Raw genomic sequence first — 24360 nt, 5'->3', positions numbered from 1 at the left:
GCTGAAGGCAGCAAGGTGCATTTTGGCCCTTCCTTCCAATGTGAGTTTGTTGTCCTTGTCCTGAGTCATGAGCTGCAATTCACTGTAGAAAGTTTCTCTGAGCTAAAGGATCAAAGCTGCTGACTAGAGCCTTCAGCCTGGAGCTCTCATCAGCCTCTTGGGCACAACGTCCCGTACTGCCTACTGCCATTTTTAATCAAACTCAGTGAGTGCAGTTCTCAGAAGCTGTGCTTTGGGTAGTGGCTGCAGTCTTCCATCTGGAGCTGGCTGCCTCTCAAGCAATCTGTTGTGTCTACGTTTGTATTTTCCCCAAATGCTTCGTGAGTCTTTGGACTCAAAAGTGCAGGAAAATACAAGATGATTCATTTTTTTGATTAAAGTTTGTGAAGATTTTTCTACATGGAACTGAAATTTTGTTGCTTGCTTTCTTTGCCTCGCAGCTGTAGCTCTTCAAAGTATTCCTATCCTGCCTACCTCAACTGATAAGTTTCCCTTAAACTTACTCATAACTTACTATCAGTACTCCTTTTTCTATTTTTATCCTTCCTTTTATTAATATCAGAATGATTGTTTCTGTGTCAGTGTTTTATGTACATCATACTTCCACTTGTAAAACATTGCTGTTGTATGCTGCTGATGATTGTATTCTTACTTCTAACCAAATTTGCTAGGTAGTCCTGTTTACAGAAGCTTAAAACTTTAGGCTGTGTAACTGGTTTGGATTAATCCTAGAATAGTTTAGTTTTGGAAGAGAACTCTACATGTCATCTGGTCTAACCTCCACTCAAAGCAGAGCCAATTTCAAAGTTCTATTAGGTTGCTCAGGACCTGCTGACATCCTGGCAATAATTGTATTTATGAAAATTGTAAGTAGAAAAACTTCATATATACTAGTATAACTTCTAACCAACAGTTAAGGTACTGTAAGTGTGTACTAAACTGCTTTTTTCTTTTTGCTGTTGTGGTCTATTCTAATTAAGTCTGGTTGCAAAAGTCATTGCTTTTGTCTCACTCCTTTTGCGTAAGTGTAGAACAGAAATTTTCTGGTTCAACTTTTTAATGAAATCTGACTTAAGAAAAAAAAAAGCAAAAAAAAATCTGGGTGATTTGCCTTGTAAATTATACTTCATACAGTTTGTGGGGTTAATTACTTGTTTGCATACCAGTTCTATAGAGGATAGAGAAAGAAAGCACTTGTTGAATGAGAACCAGCAGCTCCCATGCGTAGCCCTGCATGTTCCTGCAGCCGAGTTTGGCTACACGACAGCTCCATCTGCTGTTCTTGAACTACAGCGTTCCCTTGGTGTCCAAACCTTTCACTTCACAATTCTATATTGATTCTTGTGCTTCTTCCCTCTGACTTAGTAAATGTTCAAACAGTTTTTACTCTTGTAAGGAGATATTCTTTGGGACACCTCCCAGCTGTGTTTTGATGTTCTGGATTCAGAATTTCTTGGCAATAACCAGCAGCTGTAACATCTTTCTCTCTTTCTTTGTCTCCTTTACAAATGTTAGGGTTTGGGGTTTAAGTCATGTCTTTTCAAGGGTAAGACACACAAGTTACTACAAGGTATGAAGCTCTGTCATCTAGCAGTAAAGCAGTTCCTGCTCTTCAGTTGAGTAATAGGTACTTGGGATTTTTTTTCTGGAGAGGTCTGGACTTGTGTGTGTGCTGCCTGGGATCTTACATGTGTCCATGGTTTGACGTGTTACGAATAGAGGCAGCTTAGCTGCCATGAGGCTATCAAAACTTTACAGACTGAGGGAGGAGTGGGAAAGAAGAATGTGACTGATGGCAGTGAGTGAGTCTACAGCATGGCCCAGAGTCAAGATAGAGAATTGTGACACTTTGATCAACGTGGTTACTAAAACTGGCAAAAGAAAAGTTAAATTCCTGTACTTTTCTTCCTCTTGGTATTGAGAGGCAGACTCACTAGAGCACTGGGATTTTGATGTTTGTTTTGTGGGAGGGGACTGATGGGTCACATCACAAGGAAACCATAGTAAATCATATCTCTAAAGAAAACTAGCCATCATTCAGGAAAAATATATTCATATTGGAGTATTACTATTCTAATTTTCCAGCTCCTGTGGGATAGGAACAGTAAGATGGGCTTTAGAATCTGTTCTGCACAATATCCCATTGAATAACCTCAGCCTGGTGCCAAAAGGATGCTTATCCGTTAAACTATTCTGATTTTTTTTCCCTCTTCCCACTCCCCCACCCCCATATGTTTTTTTCTGTTGCATATTAAGCTGCTTGCACTGAGGAGATTTTGGTACATATCTTAGTAGTTCAGGAAAGTTGAATACTTTTTGTGGTGTAGTTTTGTAGTTGGTGCAATGGCTTTAGGCAGGAAGGATGTGGAATCAAGTTTTAAAGCTAAATGTTTAATTATAGATGATTCCATAAAAGGCAAACAGGACATACGAGCTTATTTTTTCCTATCTGTGGCTAGCAGCCTAACCAGAAAAGTTAAATAGAAAAAGATACTTCTGCCCTTTACAAACAGACCTGAAACAAAAGATGTATTAGTTGTACTTTCTAATAGTGTTGAAGAAAGACTATACTTATAGTATAGTCTGACTATACTAGACTATACTATAGTATAGTCTGACTATATTGTGATTTTTATTAGAAGTGCCTTATCTAATCCTTTTCTTTAACTGTCCCAAGGACTTATGACCAAAGACTTTTTCAGTTGCTGACCTTGCTCTGCCTTTCTATATCTAATCACTACATCTAATCAGTCTTGATTATGCTTGATGTAGAAAGTGAAACTAAAATTAATAACTGCGAATGAGAAAGGAGCAGGTGAGTTGTCAGTGTAAAATAAGCCCAGCATATGTTCTCAGCACTTGAATTCAGTGAGAGTCCTTAAATATGCGCATGATACTCATAAGTACATGGTGATGTTAAGTAGTAAATGGTCCCACTGAGCAAAACTGTCGAACATGCATGAATTAGGTTTTTTGGGGTCTGGACGTAGTCACTGAAGTTAACTTATTCAGGGCGAAGACATTCTCTCATGTCTGTCAAGACCATGCAAAGACCTTCAGCTGCTCCTGCTGTTCTGCTAGCCATGAGGTGCAACACAACTGTCCTCTCACTTCAGTCCAGCAGTAAGAGTAAGCTTTGAGAGAGTTTGGGAAAGACACTTTGCAGCAGATTGTATGTCTTAAGTTCCTGCACTCTGACCCAAAGCAAATATAAGTACCATGGTGTGGAGTAGCTGGATCCTGCAGGTCAAGAGTTAGGCTTTCCCGAGCTGCCTGGAGGAATCTGCCTAGCAGTTCGGTCACTAAGTTAGCAGCGAGTGCTTGCATTTGTGTGCAGTTTGGTGCTTTTTAACATTAACTTGCAGATATTCTCAAAGTAGGAAATGTGAGAGGTTGGTGCCTGGAGCATCTGAGAGATTTGGCAGAGTTGTCGGTGTAAAGACAGATGGGTGAGCAGAGATGTTCAAGCCAGCAGATGTCAGGCTGTTACCGCCAGCAAGAAACTATGAAGGGAAAAGATGACGCTTTATGCTGATGCAAGTCAAAATTGGGAAGCTACAGGTTATCTTCAACTGTTGAATAAAAGTAGTGATGATTTGTGACTACATGGTAATTAAGCAGCATAGCTCTTCTGGAGTAGTTGTGTGTTTTGTTTTGGTTTTTATTTTTTTATAGTAGAAGCCTATGTGGGTATTCCAGAATAAGATTATGTCCATGAAGGGAATGACTTTGTAAAAGCAATTGATAAACTTTCCAGTGTGGATGATTGCTTGGGGAAGGATGGGTCAAGGAGGATAATGCATACAAAGCAGTGTGAATAAAAGCTGAAAAACTGACTTTAGGAATTGAACTAAATTTCTAATGAGGGAATGAAGCTAACACTGTGGGTTTTGGTTTAAGTGGTATGTATAGACTTCCAATATTTGTAGGGCAGTGGAAAGAATTGGGGAGGGTATGTGAATTAGTGAAAATTGCAAGGAGAGAAGAAGCATTCCATGAAACTTTGAAAAATCTGTCAATAGTACAACTACTACAAGGAATTAGTATTTTCTAAGAATTAAAAAAAAACCAAACCACTTTCTAACAAGAATCTGTTTAAATTTCAATCTTATGCTGAAAGGAGGAGAAAAGGAAGAGGGGTTGGGTATGTTTTTTTGTTGTTTGTTTGTTTCTTTTTTTTCAAATAAATAAGGCTAGTAAGGAATTTTCCTAAGACTCAAAACACTGCAGGACAGTGACTCTTTTTACTTGTTGATACAGTTTTATTACATCAGATACTTAATTGACCCCTCAGCAGATTTGTCTGATTACCTAAATATATTTAGAATCTCTCATGTTAAATATGATGCTATAAAAAGGGCATGGATTTTTTTATAGCTGACAATAACTTTTCTCCTTCAGTGTATACAGCTGTAATTTTGGCTGGTTTCCATCCTAAAGTAGGAGAATTTTGATGTATTAGGAATATAAATTAATTCAATGTCATTTCTTTTATCTTAGTAAAACTTTTCTGCTGTTCTTTATTTTTCATCTGCAGAGTAACTCAACACTTCCACTGGACTCTGGGATCAACTTTAGCTTTCTGAACATGTTGTTGTTCCTTGTTCTTACAGATTGATCACTTTGGATTTGATGAAAATCTTACATTCCAGCAACGGTATCTAGTAGCAGATCAGCACTGGAAGAAAGACAATGGACCAATACTATTTTATACAGGCAACGAAGGAGACATCACATGGTTCTGCAACAATACGGTACTTAGAAAAGAGATTCTTGATTCTTAAATTAGTCCTTCTTTCCAGTAGTGGCATACTGAAAAAATAAGGAAGAACAAGGAGACAGTGTCAGAATATTGTTTAAAGAGAAGTTTGTAATGGTTGTTATGGTTGTTACAGGAGGAGGAGGAAGCAGAACAAAAGTACAGAAAAAATTTTAGGGGGTTCAGGGTCCTATTTGAAGCCCATAGAAATCAAAGCAATGCACTTACGTTAATTTCCTGCAGTAGTGAAGAAAATTTCTAGAATAAACACTGTAAGGTGCCTCAAGCTAAGAATGCAAAATTTTGGAGCAAATTACCCTATCCTTGTACTTTAGGTTCCCCAAGTAAAATGGGAGGTTTTGATAGTTGTTTTTTCTCTATAAGAAAAATGTGAAGTGAAATGAAGGGGGCTGGAAATCAAAGAGAGATTATTCTTGTTCTCTGACAAGACCTGTGGAAATTTTTACTTCCGTGACTGATACAAATGTGGAATGGAGTGTGGGTATTTTTCAGCCACTTCAATACACAGTCCAGTAACACAACAGGAGGTGGCATGTGCTCAGCTCAAAGCAACCAAGGACTGCCTACACACTTTGTTCGGTCAGCAGGCGATCGCTGTCTGCTTGTTTCCATAACTGGTGGTAACAAGCTGCTGTCAATAAGTAATAACAAGTTGTAGTTATTTATTAGTTGGAAATAAGTGTATTGCAATGCTCTAGATTATTGCTTATAGCCAAACAATTTTTTTGTTTTCTGTAATGTAGTCCTAACTCAAATGCATGCTTTTCTCCTGTAGCATTTTTCATTTCCTGTGGATTAAGCTCATGCTGTAGGAGTTCTGGCAGGATTGCCTGTGTCTACTCACAAAACAATACTGCTTAATATTTTGCAGCATTTAAATATACATATTTTCTTTGTACGTGTCCCTGTCTCTGAGTGGATATCTGTTTTGTGTGTCTTTCTTACTTCAGTGATACTTCAAAACTAAAATGTACTCTGTCTTTCTAGTTGTATTATGATAGTGATATCATTCTAATCAAAGAATAAGAGTTGGAATACACTAGACTGAAAGTAGAGACTTTGAAAATAATTGATTCAACTTATTTAAGTGTCTGTTTTCCTCCAACCAGGGTTTTATGTGGGATGTGGCTGAAGAACTTAATGCCATGCTAGTGTTTGCTGAACATAGATATTATGGAGAATCTTTGCCCTTTGGGAATGAGTCTTTCAGCGTAAGTGTCTTCTTTTGTCTTCCTTAAATGTGTTCTATGCAAACATAATTCTGCCTATTGTAATTCTTGCCAGTGCAATGACTGTTAGCCTGAGTAAGATTTAAATGTGCTAGAAGCACACAACTATCCTATTTTTGTAACTATCAATGCTAGGATAAAAAAAAATCTGAGATTTTTCCAGCACTTCAAAGGACACCTGCAAAGAATATTTCATTTGTTATCAGGCACATGTTTAGAACTCTACAGCTGCTGTGTGGGATAGAAAGACTGCTGCTGGAAGTCACTCCTCTGCTATGTATATTATAACCTGCTTTCTTTGTCTCAGGATTCCAAGCATCTGAATTACCTGACATCAGAACAAGCTCTGGCAGACTTCGCAGTACTAATTGAGTACTTAAAAACGACCATTGCAGGAGCCCGTTACAGTCCTGTCATAGCTATAGGAGGATCTTACGGAGGAATGCTTGCAGCCTGGTTTAGGATGAAGTACCCCCATGTGGTAGTTGGGTGAGTGTACTCATCCTGCTCAAACACAGAGCAGACATTTGTTACTTCTGTGCTATAAATATTACAGCACTAGAAGTACCATAATTCAAGCTAGCTTGAATTTTTCACTATTGAGAGGAAGAATAAAGTTACCTTTAATTTGGGAAGAGGCACTGTTTGCCTAATAAAGACAACTGTAGGTCAACAGGTACTGGATGGTATATATTTTCAGACCTATCTGTTAGTTTTGTAAAAACAATTATTATGAACACTGACTTTGCACCTATTTTTTTTAAGGTCACCAGACTTACTGGTGGCTTGAGGCAGGTCTTTAATCTCTTTAGTGCCTTAGTTCCTCTCTGGGAAACAAGAATAGTAATTCCCCTACCTTTGTCTGCTAGAGAGTAGATTTTTGTGGGCAGGGCCTCTCTTCAGTTGAGTTTTCATAATGCCTAGTGAGAAAGCCGTAGTTGCTAGATGAGAATGAAAACAATAAAGTAAGCAAGTTTGAATTTCAACTTTATGTATTTACTGATATCTTTGTACTAGTGTCTAAGACTTAAAACCTTCAACAGCCTTTGCATGCAGACCTATAGAATAGTTTTGCAACATCGTGGTAAGTTCGCCTAGGGCTCAGTATCCAAGCTGAATTATAAACGCTACTTAGATAGTGACTGTGGGGAGGGTATTGACCAGAGGACGGAATTTCACTTTGCAGGGGTTCAGGATCTTTTTCTGTCCATTTGCAGAGCTCTGGCAGCCTCTGCCCCAATCTGGCAGTTTGGTGATTTGGTTCCATGTGGCACTTATTTCAGCATAGTGACCAATGATTTCAAAAAGAGTGGGACAGGCTGCTCAGAAAGCATCCGGAATTCCTGGAATGCCATTAACCACCTTTCCTCAACAGGTAAGACCTCACCAATACCTTTTTTTCAAAGGGTCGTAACGTTCAGGATTGTGTTACGACTTCATAAAATCAGCAAGCTTGTGTTATGGCTTTCACCTGTATACATATTGGTGGTTTTGAAACTATACTCTTAGTACTGGAAACTGCCAAATGAGCTTAGCGTTATTTTTTTTTAAATGTCTGTTTTGTTGGATCACAAGCTCATTCAGGCCTGGTGTGATTCAGAATCCAGGTCCAAACACCCCTAAGGTCAGATAGGAGCTGACTCCAGATCAGAACCTCAAGGCTTGTATTCCTTTCTGACAAAGTAGGCTAGATAGCTGTTACTGTTAAAAAGAATAGTTTAAATACCAACTGAGGCAATCGGGTATAGAAAGTCACTGCAATCCTTACAAATTCAGTGCTAGGGGCTCAGCTGGACTCAATGATCTTAAGGGTTTTTTCCAGCCTAAATGATTCTATGATTCTACAACTACCTGAAAGGAGGTTGTAGCAAGGGGATGTCAGTTTCTTTTCCCAGGTAACAAGTGATAGGATGAGAGGAAATGGCCTCAAGTTGTGCCAGAGGAGGTTCAGATTGGATATTAGGAAAAATTTCTTCACCAAAAGGGTTGTCAGGTGCTGGAACAGGCTGCCTAGGGAAGTGGTTGAGTCACAATCCCTAGAGATACTTAAAAGACACGTAGATGTGGTGCTTAGGGACATGGTTTAGTGCTGGCTGTGGCAGTGTTAGGTTATGGTTGGACTCTGATCTTAAAGGTCTTTTCCAACCTAAATGATTATATAATTCTATATCAGATGAGGTTGCTGTAGACCAAAGGAATGCAATTTAAAAAAAATAAAAAATCTTGCTACTTCAGTTCTGTGTCCTAAAGAGAAAGCCTGGTATGATGAGTTAGCTAATTAAAATCAAGGAAGCTGAATTGGATGAGTTTCTAGACCAGATCAAATAATGAAAGGGAAGGCCAGGGGAGTCCCAGGAGATCTATCTATTAATAGTCCTTGCACTGTGTGCTAGCTGGTTTGAAGTTTTCCTTTTGTTGGAAGTGTGCCCTGATGTTACCTCCTAGCAAAAAAAATGCCAAATATCTTGTAAATCTTTGGGGTTTTAGATAACATTATCTTAGCAGTGACATACCCATACACTGAAGTATGCAGATTGTATTTCCCTTCACTTAGAGGTACTGACTAAAATTTGATCTGCTGTGCTTGTACGTATGTGGAATAATTTCACCAGATTATTTATGCTAAGTGAAATATTATTTTAGCAGCACAACTGACCTATGTGTTAATGGTACAATACATTAAATATTTATTTTTTTTTAATTGAAGATGCAGGTTTACAGTGGCTTTCCAGCACATTTCATTTGTGCAGCCCATTAAAAAATCTTCAGGATGCTGCTCTATTGAAAAATTGGCTGAGTGAAACATGGATAAATTTGGCGATGGTGAACTATCCCTATAAAGCTGACTTCTTGCAGCCTTTGCCAGCTTGGCCTATACAGGTAATTGAGAAACAATGTCTTTTAGAATTGACCATTTGGTTTAACTAATTCTCTCCTTTTCTCCTAGCCTGCACCTTTTCCTTTGTTTTTGACTCAATAGAACCAATATGGCTGAAAAAAGAGAACCAGGGCAGTATCTTCTTGTGCTTCAACTGGTTTGTTGACTAACTGCCACTTGTATGGCTAATAGGTTGCATCAAGAGCCCAGAAGAAGAGTGCCAGGGATGACTGAAAAGCTTCCGCTATCCTGCAGAGTTGTTCTTAAGGAACAGAAATGCTGCACAAAAAGCACTTGCAATTAGACCTTCTGATGCCAGGCTTAGCTGCAAGAGCTTGCAATTAAAGAGAAAATTTTAAGCCTATGTCCTTTTCGAAGTGGGAGAATTAGTGAGAGAGGAAATGTGGATCCCCACAAATGTATTCCTTGCAGGGTCACTTCTCAAAGCAGAACCATCAGGTATCATGTGTTAATCTTTATTTCTTGCAGATTTAGACCCCCTCTTCTCTCTGTTGCAGGAAGTCTGCAAGTTCTTGAAGGATCCCAGTCTCTCTGACAAATTGTTGCTGCAGAATGTGTTCCAGGCGGTAAATTTATACTACAATTATTCAGGAGAAGCCTCATGCTTAGACATGTCTGAGACTGCAACAAAGAATCTGGGCCAGTTGGGTTGGTACTATCAGGTATGCACTCTATCCTTTCTAAACTGCAACTCAGTGAGGTTTTTTGAGCTAGAGCTGATGGCGAATTACCAAGTCATTTAGCTGTCAATATATTGTGCCAGATGTAATTGATGTACTGATGACAAATGTAATCATGAAGTGAGTATGATTGTACGGGGGACGGCAGGGCAGAGAAGAGAAGCAGCTTTCCCAGGAGGTTTAGGTTGTGTCTTCATTATCTAGCTAATTGTTGAGTTTCAGCTCTTTATATTGACTGGAAAACGATGTACAGCAGCAGCATCTTGGTTTTGTAATCCCCCCATCACAGCTGTCCACCCCAATTTGTGCATGCAAATATGTCAGGATATGTTGATACTGATAGCTTTCAACTAAAGCTGTTTATCCTGTAGCTCACTGAGACATAACCTTCCCCATCAAGTAGGTAACAAAAAGAGATCCCTGTGGTAAGAGGTCCAGGGGATTCTGCTCTCCCTATCCCATTTACTAAGCACATGCAACACTCTTATATACAGTGTCTTGACTGAGGAGCAGGGCAGCTTCTTCCAGAAGCAAGGTTGTAAGAATTTGATGTTCAGGTTGTGACCATCTGCTCTTGGCTACTGTCTCCTATGTATTTGTTCTGCACAGCTCCAGGAGATGTGCAGGCTTTATAAGTTGTCCTCTGAGAAAGGGGGGAAACACCATGGGGTAACAAAGAATATGGCAGCTGTGCTCATCAAAACAACACATCCACTCTGCATTTTGTTTCCTGCCTGCTTCCGAAGGCATGTGGGAAAGGGGGCAAGTAGGAACATACTGTGAGTTAGATTAATTGCTGCGGTGGGGGTTATGTTGCTTCCAGGGCATAATTTGCATTTCTTTTTTTTTTAGCTAGTATCACTAAGGTGTCAGAGAATTCATTGTGTGAAAGATGAAACTTTTGCTTAGTATCTACAAGAAGGGTGATAAAGAGGATCTGGGGAACTGCAGGCCTGTCAGTCTGACCTCGGTGCCGGGGAAGGTTATGGAGCAGATCATCTTGAGTGCCATCACGCGACATGTACAGGACAACCAGGCGATCAGGCCCAGTCAGCATGGGTTTATAAAAGGCAGGTCCTGCTTGACCAACCTGATCTCCTTCTGTGACAAGGTGACCCGTTAGTGGATGAGGGAAAGGCTGTGGATGTTGTCTACCTGGACTGTAGTAAAGCCTTTGACACCGTTTCCCACAGCATTCTCCTGGAGAAACTGGCTGCTCGTGGCTTGGACCGGTGTACTCTTTTCTGGGTAAAAAACTGGCTGGATGGCCAGGCCCAAAGAGTGGTGGTGAATGGAGTTAAATCCAGTTGGCGGCCAGTCACAAGTGGTGTTTCCCAGGGCTCAGTACTGGGGCCAGTTCTGTTTAATAACCTTATCAATGATCCGGACGAGGGGATCGAGTGCACCCTCAGTAAGTTTGCAGGTGACACCAAGCTGGGTGGGAGGGTTGATCTGCTCAAGGGTAGGGAGGCTCTACAGAGGGATGTGGACAGGCTGGATCAATGGGCCGAGGGCAATTGTATGAGATTCAACAAGGCTCAGTGCTGGGTCCTGCACTTGGGTCTCAACAACCCCATGCAACACTACAGGCTTGGGGAAGAGTGGCTGGAAAGCTGCCCTTCAGAAAAAGACCTGGGGGTGTTGGTCAACAGCCAGCTGAATATGAGCCAGTGGTGTGCCCAGGTGGCCAAGAAGGCCAGCGGCATCCTGGCTTGTATCAGAAATAGTGTGGCCAGCAGGAGCAGGGCAGTGATCATCCCCCTGTACTGGGCACTGGTGAGGCTGCGCCTCGAGTCCTGTGTTCAGTTTTGGGCCCCTCACTACAAGAAAGACATTGAGGAGCTGGAGCGTGTCCAGAGAAGGGCAACGAAGCTGGTGAAGGGTCTGGAGCACAAGTCCTATGAGGAGCGGCTGAGGGAACTGGGGTTGTTCAGCCTGGAGAAAAGGAGGCTGAGGGGAGACCTGATCGCTCTCTACAACTGCCTGAAAGGAGGTTGTAGCGAGGTGGGGGTTGGTCTCTTTTCCCAAGTAACAAGTGATAGGACAGGAGGAAACGGCCTCAAGTTATGGCAGGGGAGGTTTAGATTGGATATTAGGAAAAATTTCTTCCCCGGAAGGGTTATCAAGCATTGGACAGGCTGCTTAGGGAAGTGGTGGCATCACCATCCCTGGAGATACTGAAAAGACCACGTAGACGTTGTGCTTAGGGACATGGTTTAGTGGTGGATGTGGCAGCGTTAGGTTAATGGTTGGACTCTATCTTAAAGGTCTTTTCCAACCTAAACATTTCTATGGTAGTTTGACAGTAATTACTGATCAAATGCTGTTTAGGCTTTTTTTATTTAAATACTGCACTAAAAACTATAGGACAGTTTCCTGGGAATACATCTTGTTGTCTTGCTCTTTCTTTCAGGCTTGCACTGAGATGGTGATGCCCATGTGCACAGATGGTGTCAATGACATGTTCGAGCCTCAGAAATGGGACTTCGATGCACTTTCAGAAGAGTGTTATAAGCTGTGGGGAGTGAGGCCTCGTCCCTCTTGGATTCTTTCTATGTATGGAGGGAAAAACATAAGTTCACACAGCAACATTGTCTTCAGGTGAGCCTTGCTTCAGCTTCTAGAGTGGAGTCTTACACCAATTTGGGTTGTCAATGCAGAGAGCCTGCCTTAAGTAGCAAAAGGATCTGTCTCCAACACTCCAGCTCAGTAAATATGGGCATGCTTTGTGTTGCTCTTGACAGTAAAATGGTCAAGTTGCAGTGGCCAAAGAAGCCAACTGTTCTGTTGCTGCCTGTGTGACTCTAAAAGAAGAATCTGGGTTGGGATTCTGCCAAATGTAATTTTCTTCCCATGTGGATTCCTTCTTATCTTGTGGCCAAAGTCCAGGCTTCCCATGCTGGTAAATCCATTTAGCTTTTATGAAGCCAAAGCACTGTCTCTTCCACATAAAAGGAAAGTCTAAACAAGCTCTAGCTGTGGCACAGGACCTTGGTCACTAAAACTGTTGCTCAGGGTGATAGCCTTGTGGATGGGCTGGTGTGACGTTCCTCTTCCCTCTCTTTTCTGTATCAAAGGGAAAGTAACTTGGGGAGCTTTCCTACCACTGCCAATTGCCCTTTTCTTTTAGTGGTAGTTAGGCAAGTTTCAACAAACTTGTGTAAGATCCAAATACAAGGAGATGCTTCCATTCTAGCAAGGCATACTGGTAATACAACAGAAGTTTGTCTGAAACACTTTTGTATGTGGACAAAAAGTGAAATAAATGTTTCAGTCTAGTGCAAAGATTAGTGCATGTTGTTTGCTCTCTACTCAGCCTTCACTTTCCTTATTTTAAGGTTAAACTCTGCTTTCTTTAAAGGGAAGTTCATGTAGCTGTACTTCTGCTGTGAGGTGATACAGAGTTTTGAACAGCCAAGTACTGGCTGTTCATTAGGTTGTTACGTGGTAGGGAGGCATTTAATAAACCCATTAAAGCCAGTGCTTCAGGAGTTCCGACTTGCTGTACTGATTGCCCACTGCGGGCAGCTTCTGGATATGTAGTCCTTTGTGCTCTGGTTAAAATTGTGCAAAGCCTTTTTCAGAGAAAACCCTGCCACTTCTTTAAACAAAACTCAAAATTAGTCTGTTGGACTTGGTAAATAGGTGTGTATTTTAGAAGTAGAAAGTCCTTACTTGAATTGGGGATTATTCTCCGGATTTCAGCTATTAGCGTTGGTCTGTTTGACTCCAAAGGCCTGTTGCTTTCCTCTTGTTTGCCTGTTGCTGTTTCTGTCCCAGCAGGATATCTGCTCTAGAGTGAGAAATTCCACCCTTTTCCAAAAAACTTTTTAATGAAAAAAAATTTGTTGGCTTAACTTAATTTTTGCAGAGTGGTGCTTATTTCCAAGGCTTGACAGCTCTGTACAGTAGAAATCAGCTTTGTAAGCGATAGACAAGAAAACAAATCTAAATAAGTGTTAAGAATTTATGCCAGCTGAAGGAGCTTGAAATGAGAAAAGCTTGAAAGCAACCAAATGAATGAAGTAGTGCTGTACACACAAAGCTTTGGGTCTCAAGCTGGGTTGTTTCTCTTCGAACAAATACATTGTCAACACTGTACATTTTATATAAGAGCCTTTTATCCTTGAACACTGTAGAGTGCTTTACAAAAAATATCCCTATGTTTACCAGAGGATGCAGCTCCCTGTGGGGTAAAAAGCACTGTTTCAAGTGTCAGGCAACTTGCACAACAGTTTAGCTCAGGAAGGGAAGAATACTTCATCTAAAGAGAACCACTGTCGGGTGGATTTATCCAGCTGCAGTGGGATTTGGCCAGGATGCTTAAACTGGTGTTGCCACAACTCCCTCTGCGAGCAGCGTGTTGTATGTATTGTATGGTATCAACACAGGAATGTCCATTGCCACTTTGGTACCTTCTTGGAGATAATCTAGTGTGTGAGTAGTTACTTAAGCTGTAGGCAGATATTACTTGCCTGTCCTGGGCAGCACATCGTTACTAAAACACTACTTTGAGGAGATTGGGTTTTTCAGAACCCTGTTTGCCCTTTCTCTTCCAGCAGCTTCCACTCCTGATACTCTTACTGGAACATGCTGTGTACTTGGTGTGGAAGTGCTACACAGCGGTGGAAATGGTGTTTTGATGCTGTTCATGCATGTGGTGGCAGAGAGCTTGTAGCAGTTCGTAGTGTCTTGTCATCAACATACTATGGTGGTCAAAATGAGCCCAGGTTGTATCAGACAGTACAAAATTTGTTGTGCAGAGTCTGAAAATTGGTATTTTTCAGTCTGGATGGATCACACCTAGGTTGTATGCTTCTAAGTTAGGGCAACCACCTATCCACTTTTGCACTGGCAGGGGAGAGGCAGAAAGTGAAGGCTCTGTTTTGAGAGATACTGGACCTATGTGCAGAAGAGGGTATTGTTAGCATAAAAGAAGGGAATGGAGGAGAAGAAGAGAAGACATAACAGTGCCTGGCTGAAGAGAAAAGGTGAGAGGAAAAAAGTTAAAAGGAAACTTGGCACTTGTGGAGAGTGGACGTGTTAAAAAAGGATGCACAGACAGGGCTGCTAAGATTGTGTAAAACCTCTCCTTGTTCTGGGTAGGGCTGGAGGGCTGAGGAGGCTCTGAAGACATGATAGGAAAGGAAACTGTTTGCTGTGGGATAGGCAGGACCCTATTTATGCTGTCAAGGAAATATTACGAATTAAAAACAGGACTAGTGTGCTGATATTTTGCATTTGTTTTTTTTCTGAAGCCGAACTTGCCTGGCCACTGCTAGGAAGGAATGGCTGACTTTTTTATTCTTTTCTTTTACTATTTCTGTTTACATTGGGGAACTCCTGTCCTGCAAGATGGGCATCTGAGTACTTACATACATGTGTAGTTTTAACACATAAATAATCCATTCCAGTTGGTACTGAATTACCTTATTCTGTAAAGCTGTTAAGACTTACGATTATTGTGTGGTGAGCCCTCAGTCACCCCTCCTCTCAGCAAGTATCACTTCCCAAACTGTGTCAGTGACCCTGGTGCCATCACTTGGCAGGAGTCGCAGAGGACGCAGCCAGAAGCTCCCAGAAACAGCCAGAGACAGTGTTGTTTTCTTGTGGCATGCTTAGTTTCCACATGACTGGGACCAAAAGATCCAAGTTCATATACATCTTGGGTCTCTCAGCAACTCATTCCCCTGTTGCCAAGGTGCTCTGCTGGTTCAGGTGACCTTTTTAAATCAAATGGTTTTTGCTTATTGGTCAGGTCTGTATGCTTTTTGTTTTGCAGATACAAAATGTTTCTCTTCTCCTAAGTCATATTTAGAACCACTGAAAATAAAGAACTACAGAGGTTCAAGATACTTGCTTTTTTCAGTGGAGACACAAATAAAGCATTAGTTCAGACCCCATCAGGTTTTTACTCTTAGTTACTTCCACAAAACTCTTTTTTATTCATTATTTTTTTCTGTTATTTTGTGGTGCTGCCATTGTGGTATCTTTCTAGCTGCATATCTCTTAATGTCCAAGGGTGTTTTAATTTCTTAGATCCTCCTAGAAACTTACGCTGACATACAATAGTCCATCTCTAATGTTTCCTTTTGTGGGTAGGTCCAGTGTTTTAAGTGAGGAACAGATTTAGATTTGTGTAGTTCCATAAGTATACGGATGTTTCTTTGTGCAGAAAGATGGACCACATGTGGGAAGAATCTTGTGGTAAAGGAAAATAAGATGTAGTAGGGATTACTGGGTTGAGTCCGAACCTAGGAATGAGAGAGTCAAAACTCTCATCCCCATTCAGCCATTGGCCTGCTCCATGGACCAGGCATTATTTGGAGCCAGATCTACAGTGCAAGGAATCCTTTCATTGACTTGAGTTGAGGGAGGAGGGGGAGTAAATTACATTAAATTGTCCTGTCCCAGAGGAAGAGTCATTGTAGACAGTTTTTTTGAGGGATAAAAGCTTTATTTTAATATGGTTGGTATTAGAAATAAGGGGACTAACGGAAAGTCCAAGCGTTTCTTTGCAAAACCAGGTTGGCACCCAGCTGAGATGGTAAAAGGTAGAATTTCCTGAAAATTCAGCTCTAAAAGGTCCAGTTAGTTATTAGTTTATGGCAGACTGTGAAGAAGGAAAGCAAAGTGCTTTTGATTTGGGAATTTGGACATGTCTTTGTACAGGGGAACCTGAACCTCTTATGACAATGACAGGTGGCAGCAGATCTATCTCCAGAGGCTGCGACACTATTATAGGTTATCATCTGAATTAGCAGATGATTGACAGAAGTGTAGCCTTCCTTAAGCTGCTAATACCTCTGTACCTCTGTTGAGAAAGCTCCTTTCAGCAGGGGGGTGGGCACAAGACATTGAGACAGGGCTGAGGTCTGTTTCTGTTGGTACATATGCAAAACTAGTTGAAAGTCAATGTGGGTATGTTGACGTGAGCCGCAGCCCCACTTTTAATTGCTGTGTGGATATACCCTAATGAAGTATTCTTTCCTTACAGCAATGGTGGCCTGGACCCATGGTCTGCAGGTGGGGTGACCCAGAACATCACTGATTCCCTCGTGGCAATTGTGATCCCAGATGGAGCCCATCACCTGGACCTACGCAGCCGCAACCCTTTGGACCCCAAATCTGTGCAGCAAGCTCGAGCCTTGGAAATCCGCTACATGAAGCAGTGGATTGAAAAGGCCAGACGCAACCACTGAAGTGGTACTGCAACAACTGTGGCCATTATACCTCTGTTGGCTTTGCTGGTAGTAGGGCCAGGCCTCACCACATGGTCACTTGAACATTTCACTCCTGCTTCCTCACCTGTGTTGCAGTGCTAACCATTGCTTGTGCCCATGAGAAAAGCAGGCAGCAGATGGATGGAGAGCATTCTCAGATAATAAACTTCAGTCAAAGTGCGTGGATTGAGCTGCCTGCTCTGGCTTGCTTTCCTCTTCTGCTCTTCTCAAATGCTGTACTTTACCATAAAGAGTTCCTGTTCTAGGCTTGATGCCTTCCTCGCTGTGCTAGGTGATTGTCCTGACTGCTGGTATATACAGTGGATTAAATGGCAGTGCTGTTGATGATGAAATTCTTGCTGCCTTCAGTGGGATTGGATTTCAGACATCCTCAGCTGGTGTAAACTGTCATGGCAGGGGCATGGAGGTAATGAGGGAACAAAAGTTACACCTTACTGTGATGTTTGGTGGAAAGGTAGGGAAGGCATGGGGAAACTGGCTGTGCTGTTTATAAAGAAACTAAACAGCCCTTACCCTTTGGAATTAATGCTGGAAAAGAAGCAAATATCTTTTTTTTTTTTTCCCCCCTTAGTTTTCTGGCAGCTTATTAATCAAAGCTGCCTCAGGTGGCTTTCCATTTTGCACTGTACTGAACAGTCAGGGCTGGGCCTGGACTCACTCTGCTGATAACTGGCTAAGCATGCACAATCTGCATCAGGGTTTTATTTCTTCCTTTGCTGTTTGTCCTAATTCTGAAATATCTGCCACTGTGATGATGGTTGCCAAAGAAAACTCTGGGTATATTTTGTGTGTGTGTGTGTGTGTATGTGTGTGTATCCCCCACAAACACTTAGCTTTTTCAAATCAGGAAGCTTTCGAAGCTATTCTCTGGAAGAGCAAATGTGACACTTGTGCTGGCTAGATCTTATGAAGTGACAAATAATTGGGGTTGTGCCTTGTGTGGGTTCCTCCCTCCCCCCCATTCTGTGTATTGTTCAAATTCTGCATGATCTGTTTGCTGATGGCTCTTCAATAAAAGCCTTTTTAAAAAAATTGTTTGCGGGACAAACTATTCAAAACACAGAATGCAGCTATCCTCTTGGATCAGCCTAAAGCCTGATGCTGAGCTCAACAAGCCAGGTGCACTGAGCTTTCTGTAAGGCTTCCAAACCAGACAAACTGCCCTGATTCATGAGACAGCATATTTGACATTAATAAATGGCTGGGGCAGTCCCCTCGTTTTCCAGCTTTGGCTTCATTCACACTGAAGCCCTTCTTCAGAAAGAATTCTTTGCAGTTTAAAGGACAACTCCATTTCAGAGAGACTCGGGCAAGGCTTCTTGTCCCCAGACTTAAAATTCCAGTTCTCTTGAAAAGTTTTCTCAGCTTTCATGATATGCCTGATAGTTGAGTATTTTCCTAAGACACCAGGTGGCCTTTTCTGTTTCCAGTCTCTTCCCATCCTCTGGGAACAAAGCAAAGCCAACACTGAAATTTTATATTTTAAAACACTCCTGTGCATCTTCTTTATAATAGTTCCTGGCATTCCCTTGTCTTAGGTTAAACATGGCATTTATATTCAGACTCTGCAATCTGAACCTCTTGTGCCCTTGAGCAAGGTTATTATTTAAGAGACTATAGAGAACAAGACCAGAGAAGAACCACAGGGGGAAAAGGAAGAGCAATGTAGAATTTGTCTGAAACTTGTTGACTGAAAGCTGTTGGCAATCCCTTTTCCAATAGTTCCAATTTTTGGTACTCTCCTGTAAATATACTCCAGTCTTTTGCTCATGTACTTCATAATGACATGGTGGCCTTGAATTTTTTCAAAACAAGTAAAAATGGTTTCTTAATCAAGTAGGTTACAGTCAAGAATTTAGAAATACCATTGTATCTTCTTATGTGTTTATTGATGTGTGGTCATGTCCTGGTTTACTGCAAGGCAAGGAATGGAATCTGCAAGAGTAAATATAAATTTGGGGATCGCAAATGGTTTAACTAAAGAAGCAAGAGCCTGGTCCAACTGCTCCCACTGATTGCTCAGACTGCTACTCCAAGTGCAAATTCTGGGATAAACATTTCTATGTTGTATGGAGAAAGATGGGATGTTCATGTGTTGGGCTGTGAACAGTCCAAATTGACAGCTACTGTATGTTGTTAATCAGCTTGTGTCTCCTCTCTCTCCCCTGCTGGCTAACTTACTGTCTCAGGAAACAGCTTCTTTGTTTGGAAAACACTTTTTTTGTTTCACTCAGCATAAGTAATTTAAACTTTCATTCCTCTTTTCTTTCTTTTTTCATTCCTTTCATAAGCAGACAAAAATTGCCTTTAAAACCCATGCAATTTTCAATTTTAAATTTTTAGAAATTACATTTTAAACCAAAAATTGTTCAGTGTGGTTTTGTTTGGTTTTGTTTTTGTTTTTTGGTTTTTTTTTGCTTATTTGTTTTTTAATAATCTTACTATTCCATTCAGTTTCTGTGTGTGAGACTCTGATTCAAGTGCATTTTGGATCAGGTTCTTACTGCTTGGGCCAGCTTATGAATTAGGTGACTGGCTCATTTTTAATTGTTCTTCCTTTTTCCTTTTTTTCTGCTCAAGTTGAGTAGTTGAAACTTTAAGTCTTATTTACCTTAAATGTTCAGACTTCATCTTAAAATCTATGTATGCATCTCTGTATGCTACCGAGGGACTGTCTGTGGTGTTTGGCTACCTCATCTCAATGTTAGCTCTCCTGCTTGTTTCATCCAGGTGAGAACAAAATGGGCCATGGGAAATGGCCAACTTTTCTTTCCAGGCGTATGAGGATGGGCCATACTTCATCTCAGGCTTATGTATGTCCTTGGCACATATCATGAATGATTGGAATTTAAAAATGTATGTTTTCTACTCATTGGGGAGAATGTAGAAGGAAAAAGAATGAATGGTTTGCCCAAAGCATGAATCTTACTGGTGAAACCGCAGTTTTATGAATAAAAATGCATTAAAATAACAAAGTGTGAGTTTCTGGAACTGGATTTTGTTTTGCAACGACATGGATTTTTATTCCTTGGCAGATTTGGAGTTGTGCAAATAACATTGTCTTGTTTGTGCTTGACTCAGGTGGAGTGGAGGAAAACTAGTTGAGGTAATCCTCAGGTTACACACACAGCAGTCAAGATGTCAGATGGCAGGTCTCTGCACTCATTTGGTAGTTTCTCACTTCAGAGGTGTAGCTGCGTGGTGAGGAGCAGGCGTATGAACTGGTTGTTCTCCGTAGGTGACCATGTTGAATGCAATCAATCTAGCTATAGTGGGGAAAAATTCATTTTGTTTTTGAAAGCTTATTCCAGTCCCAAGCAAACATGCACTTCCTACGTGTCCGTGATGATGAAGATTGTGTGGATGGATCCGTATGGTTCCCCGACCTGGCAAGTGGAAGTTTTAACTGGGCTGCGTAGCCCAGAGTTAATCGGGCAGGGCTAGGGCTGCAGAGTCTTGGGAGGGAGCTAAATAGCTTCTGCAGCTTGTGTTTGTAGGTAATTTTAACTTTGAAGATCATCAAATATTACATCATCCAAGGAGATTATAGAAAGGAAAGCCCCTCCAGGAACCTAGAACATGCTTTCTAAATCACAGGAAAAGCATATGTGAAGTAAGAATCAAGTTTTGTCTCCCATACTGTCTGCCCACCAAATATGTTGCAGACAAATGTCAGTATGGTTTAAATAAAGGGATTATTTTTTTCTACGTCTGCTCTTTAAAAGGGTATTTAGCTGTTGTGAATCTAATCCCTAAGGAATCATGAATGTAGTAAAGCCAGTAAAGATACTGGGCAACTGCTTGCAGCTTCCACTGGTATGAATAGACTTGTGCTCCTACATTATTTTGATTCCTTACTCCAGGTGCAGAGACATGGGCACTGAAGCCCCAAGTCAGCCTTTCATTTTTTTTCCCTGCAGCCCAACTCATTTTCACCAGCAAATCTGAAACTGTTTGATCCACATGCTTTAGGGCAGTTTCCTTCTCTGAGTCCTTTCAAGAATACAAACCCAAAGAAGAAATGGCTTTATAGCATTCGTTATGTTGCTAACAGCTAATTGTCTTGCTACTCTGAGCCTTGCTGAGGTGGGGACCTGCTCTGTCCCCTCTGCAGCCCTGCGATGGAGGTCCCCCTGGTCCTGGGGCACGATGCCAAGACAGCAACGGCCCGCAGCAGTGAAGAGTGAGAATGTGCTCCTTTAGCACGGAGCACCCTTATTTGTGCTTTCCAAGGCAGTCATAAACTACGTCAGCTGTTGCTTATCTTGCAGTTGGGTTTTGTGTGCCAGATATTCAGCCCAGGAAAATCAGCTGGCTGTCGGGGTACTTTGGGTGTAACGTGTGGGCATCTCCATATGGAAAATGTATTTTCCATAGTCCTCGGTGCTGTATCCGAGTGTTTCCTCGGTGGGGAGTGAGGGCTCCTCGGGGCGGGCAGGGGCGGCTGCTGCCCAGCTCTCAGGGGCTTTCCCCTCCACTGGTGATTTGCAAAATCTTTTAGTTCAATCCCCCAGTTTAGAAAGTAGGGGCAGCGAAACACTGAGACCGGGAATAGCAAATCCCTTCCGTTTGTCTTGTTGTTTTCTAATGTATGCGACCTCTCTGGGTGGTTTAAGCGGTTTAGGTACTTTCTATAAAAGGGATCTTTTAATGACAAAACTAATGTGATTATCTTACCAAGTGTGAGAGGCGTATTCAAGGTTTAAAGAAAATCTGTTAGAATAGCTGAATGTATCTGCTTAATCCTTTCTCTAATGTGGGTGGACAATGCTCTGGGAAGCAATTGGTCTTTCTTTCTTAGAGTAAATGCCTGGTCTCCAGAGGTAGGAACTTGTTTGCAGCTTTTTATACCCTTACGCTTCACCTTCTAGAGAATACAAAGGCGCAGGAGAGAGGCAGAGAGTTTTGAGAGGCCAAGTTTTTCCTCAAATAGCTGGGGGTGTAACCAATACGGGGCCAATTCCGGCAGGCGGCCGAGCACCCTCCGCTCCCTTTGACTGCCACCTGAATAGAAGGTTCTCCTTTTGCCCTCCTGCAAAACCACGTTTCCCCCCCCAAAGTGAAATACAGAAAAGCTTTCTCCTTTCTGAGCGTGCGGGGAAGCTGCTCGCGGTTACTTGGATGACAGGACCCCGTCTGGTTTTGTGTGTTGGGTGAGCAGCCCTTCCCACGCGGATCCACGGCTTCGGGGAATTCTCCGAATGTCCTGTTTTACGTGCTAACCCTTTGGAAAGGTTTGGACCTGCTGGCAAGTTATCGCGAGGTGACGCCTGAGCAGGGCTGAACACGGCGGTGCTCAGACAGGGCGGCCAGCACCGAGGCGTGCTGCTGCGGGATGCAGCCGCAGCTGGACCTCGGCCGGTACCAGCCTGGCGTTGCTCAGCTCCTCCGCTCTTCATAGGTCTGTGCTTGTGCATCTTTCATTTCCCTACATCCATCTGGATACGCAGGTCTTAGAAACATTAGGAAATCCTATTGTCCACAGCAGTTAGCAAGATAGGTAGAACCCCCCACCTTGCCAAAGTGTTTAACAAAGCAAGTAGTGGCTCTGGGGCTCCTTAGCACGTGGATTTGGCTTTATAGCAAAGGCAAACAGGTCGCATTTTGTAATTTGTTATCCAAACATCCTCAAAAAAGCAGAGAAGGAGGAGAAGGATATTGAGCTGCTGCCTTTCCCAGTTTGAGTGAAACGCGCTGTCTCCTCTCACCACCCGGTAGAGTAACAGGGGAGAAGAGGTACCTCAACGTCGGTGTGTCCTCTTCACGGAGACAGGCACTGAGCTACAGCCCTACGTGCTCGTCTGGCTACCCTGGTCGTAGAGTTGGCACTCGGTTCTCTGTTGGGGAAAGACAGAGTATTCAAGGACTTAGCGCACAACCTAAAAACCAGTCCCAGATGGTACCAAACTTTATTTTCTGAAGGAGGGGAAAGCAATTTGTACAGATGAGGCCTTGGCATCTCCTTAGCAGGCTGCTGTACGATCAGTGATCATACGATGGTTCAGGCTGAAGGGACCTCGGGAGGCCTCTGGTCCAACCTCCTGCTCACAACAGGGTCAGTTATGGGGTCAGACCGGGATGCTCAGCGACGTAGCCAGATGAATCCTGAAAACCTCCAAGGATGGAGCCTGCACAGCCTCTCTGGGCATCTTGCTTAACTGTCTGTGTGGCGAAAAAGTTTTGTACCTAGTCTGAACCTCTTGTTTCATTTTAGTGTGCTTTTATCCTCCCACCATACACCATCATGAAGAGCCCTGCTCTCTCTTCTTGATGAGCCCTGTAGGTGCTGGGAGCTGCTGTTAGGTGCGCTAAAAGCTGTTCCTTTTCCAGGCTGTACAAGTCCAGCTCGCCCATCCTCTCCTCACAGGTCAAGTGCTCGAGCCCCAACCATCCCAGTGGTCCTCCACTGAACTTACTCTAGCTGATCAATGTCTTCCACTGGGAGGCCCCAGACTAGATGCAGTATTTGATTTGTGGTCACCACGCATCAACAAGAGGGGGATGATCCCTTCCCTGGATCTCCTGGCCCTGCTCCTGTTCATATGGCCCAGGAGGCTGTCGGTCTTTATGCTGCCAGGACACGCAACTGGCTCATGCCTAGCTTGATGTCCACCAGGACCCCCAAGACCTTTTCCACAGAGCTGCTCCCCAGGCTGTCGGTGCCCAGCCTGCACCACCGCAATGAGTCCTTCCTTCCCAAAGGGGTAGGACCTTGTGCTTGCTCTCGTTGAATTCCGTGAGGTTCTTGTCTCCTTCCTTCAGCATGTCTCTCTGGATGGCCACCCTTCCTTGAGCGTACCAACTCTTCCCTCTAACTTGGTGTCATCTGAGAGGCTAAGAAATGCCAAAGAACTTGAAACCTGAGAACAGAGTTTCTTTTTTCTCTCTGTTGTAGAAGATATGCTTGGACTAGTCATGAAAGCACTTGTTCTCTAAAGTATTTGCAGCACTGAAAGGACGACATCCTTCCCAAATACCTTCTTGCTGTCTGCCTCCCTACATCAATTCTGCCCTGGATTCTGCAGCTGAGATCTGACCAGTTGCCAGGACAAGAGAGGAAAGCCCCACGCCGCTCTGCCCTCAGAGCCCTGACGTACATCAGGGCTTCTAGATCTGCCTTGCTGCAATGCCTGATGTCATACGAATGGGCTTTAGAAGGGACATTCGGTCACCACAGCCTCCTTGCTGCAATGAAAACAGAACCCAGTCACTTCTGCGAGGGACTGTGGAACAGGTTTAACAGTTAAGCACTGTCCAAAAACTGGGATGGGGAAGAAGAGTGGGCTGAGCAAACAAGCAAGGGATTTCTTTTGGAGGGTGGTTCATATGGTCAAATAAGTCTGAGAGAACTGTGCATTGGATTGCCTTTGTTTTATCACAGGTATTATACCACCATTTGATAAGTGAGGATTTTGGACCAGAATAAGACCAGAGAGGTCTTAACTGTTTTTCTTCAGGAGAAACTATAAAACTTTTAGCACGATATTACTGCCCAAATCTTGAGCGGTGCTCCAGGGCTGCTCAGCAC

At 42.5% G+C, this 24360-nt stretch overlaps 1 protein-coding gene across 1 annotated transcript in view; it reads left to right on the top strand.

The window, feature by feature from the left end:
* PRCP (prolylcarboxypeptidase) overlaps positions 1 to 19807 on the top strand; it is a 32248-nt gene extending 12441 nt beyond the window's left edge. The window contains exons 2-9 of the mRNA XM_075050131.1: positions 4614 to 4754; positions 5890 to 5991; positions 6317 to 6498; positions 7227 to 7384; positions 8717 to 8889; positions 9406 to 9570; positions 12002 to 12189; positions 16586 to 19807. Of these exons, the coding sequence (XP_074906232.1) occupies positions 4614 to 4754; positions 5890 to 5991; positions 6317 to 6498; positions 7227 to 7384; positions 8717 to 8889; positions 9406 to 9570; positions 12002 to 12189; positions 16586 to 16790 (1314 nt within the window). The 3' untranslated portion in view covers positions 16791 to 19807. The remainder of the gene's footprint in view (positions 1 to 4613; positions 4755 to 5889; positions 5992 to 6316; positions 6499 to 7226; positions 7385 to 8716; positions 8890 to 9405; positions 9571 to 12001; positions 12190 to 16585) is intronic.
* Positions 19808 to 24360: the final 4553 nt, after the last annotated feature.

The sequence above is a fragment of the Buteo buteo genome, chromosome 18 (assembly GCF_964188355.1).
Source record: "Buteo buteo chromosome 18, bButBut1.hap1.1, whole genome shotgun sequence".
In the NCBI taxonomy this organism is placed as follows: Eukaryota; Metazoa; Chordata; class Aves; order Accipitriformes; family Accipitridae; genus Buteo; species Buteo buteo.
Note: the sequence above shows the minus strand (reverse complement) of the source record. Positions and strands in the feature narration are given on the sequence as shown.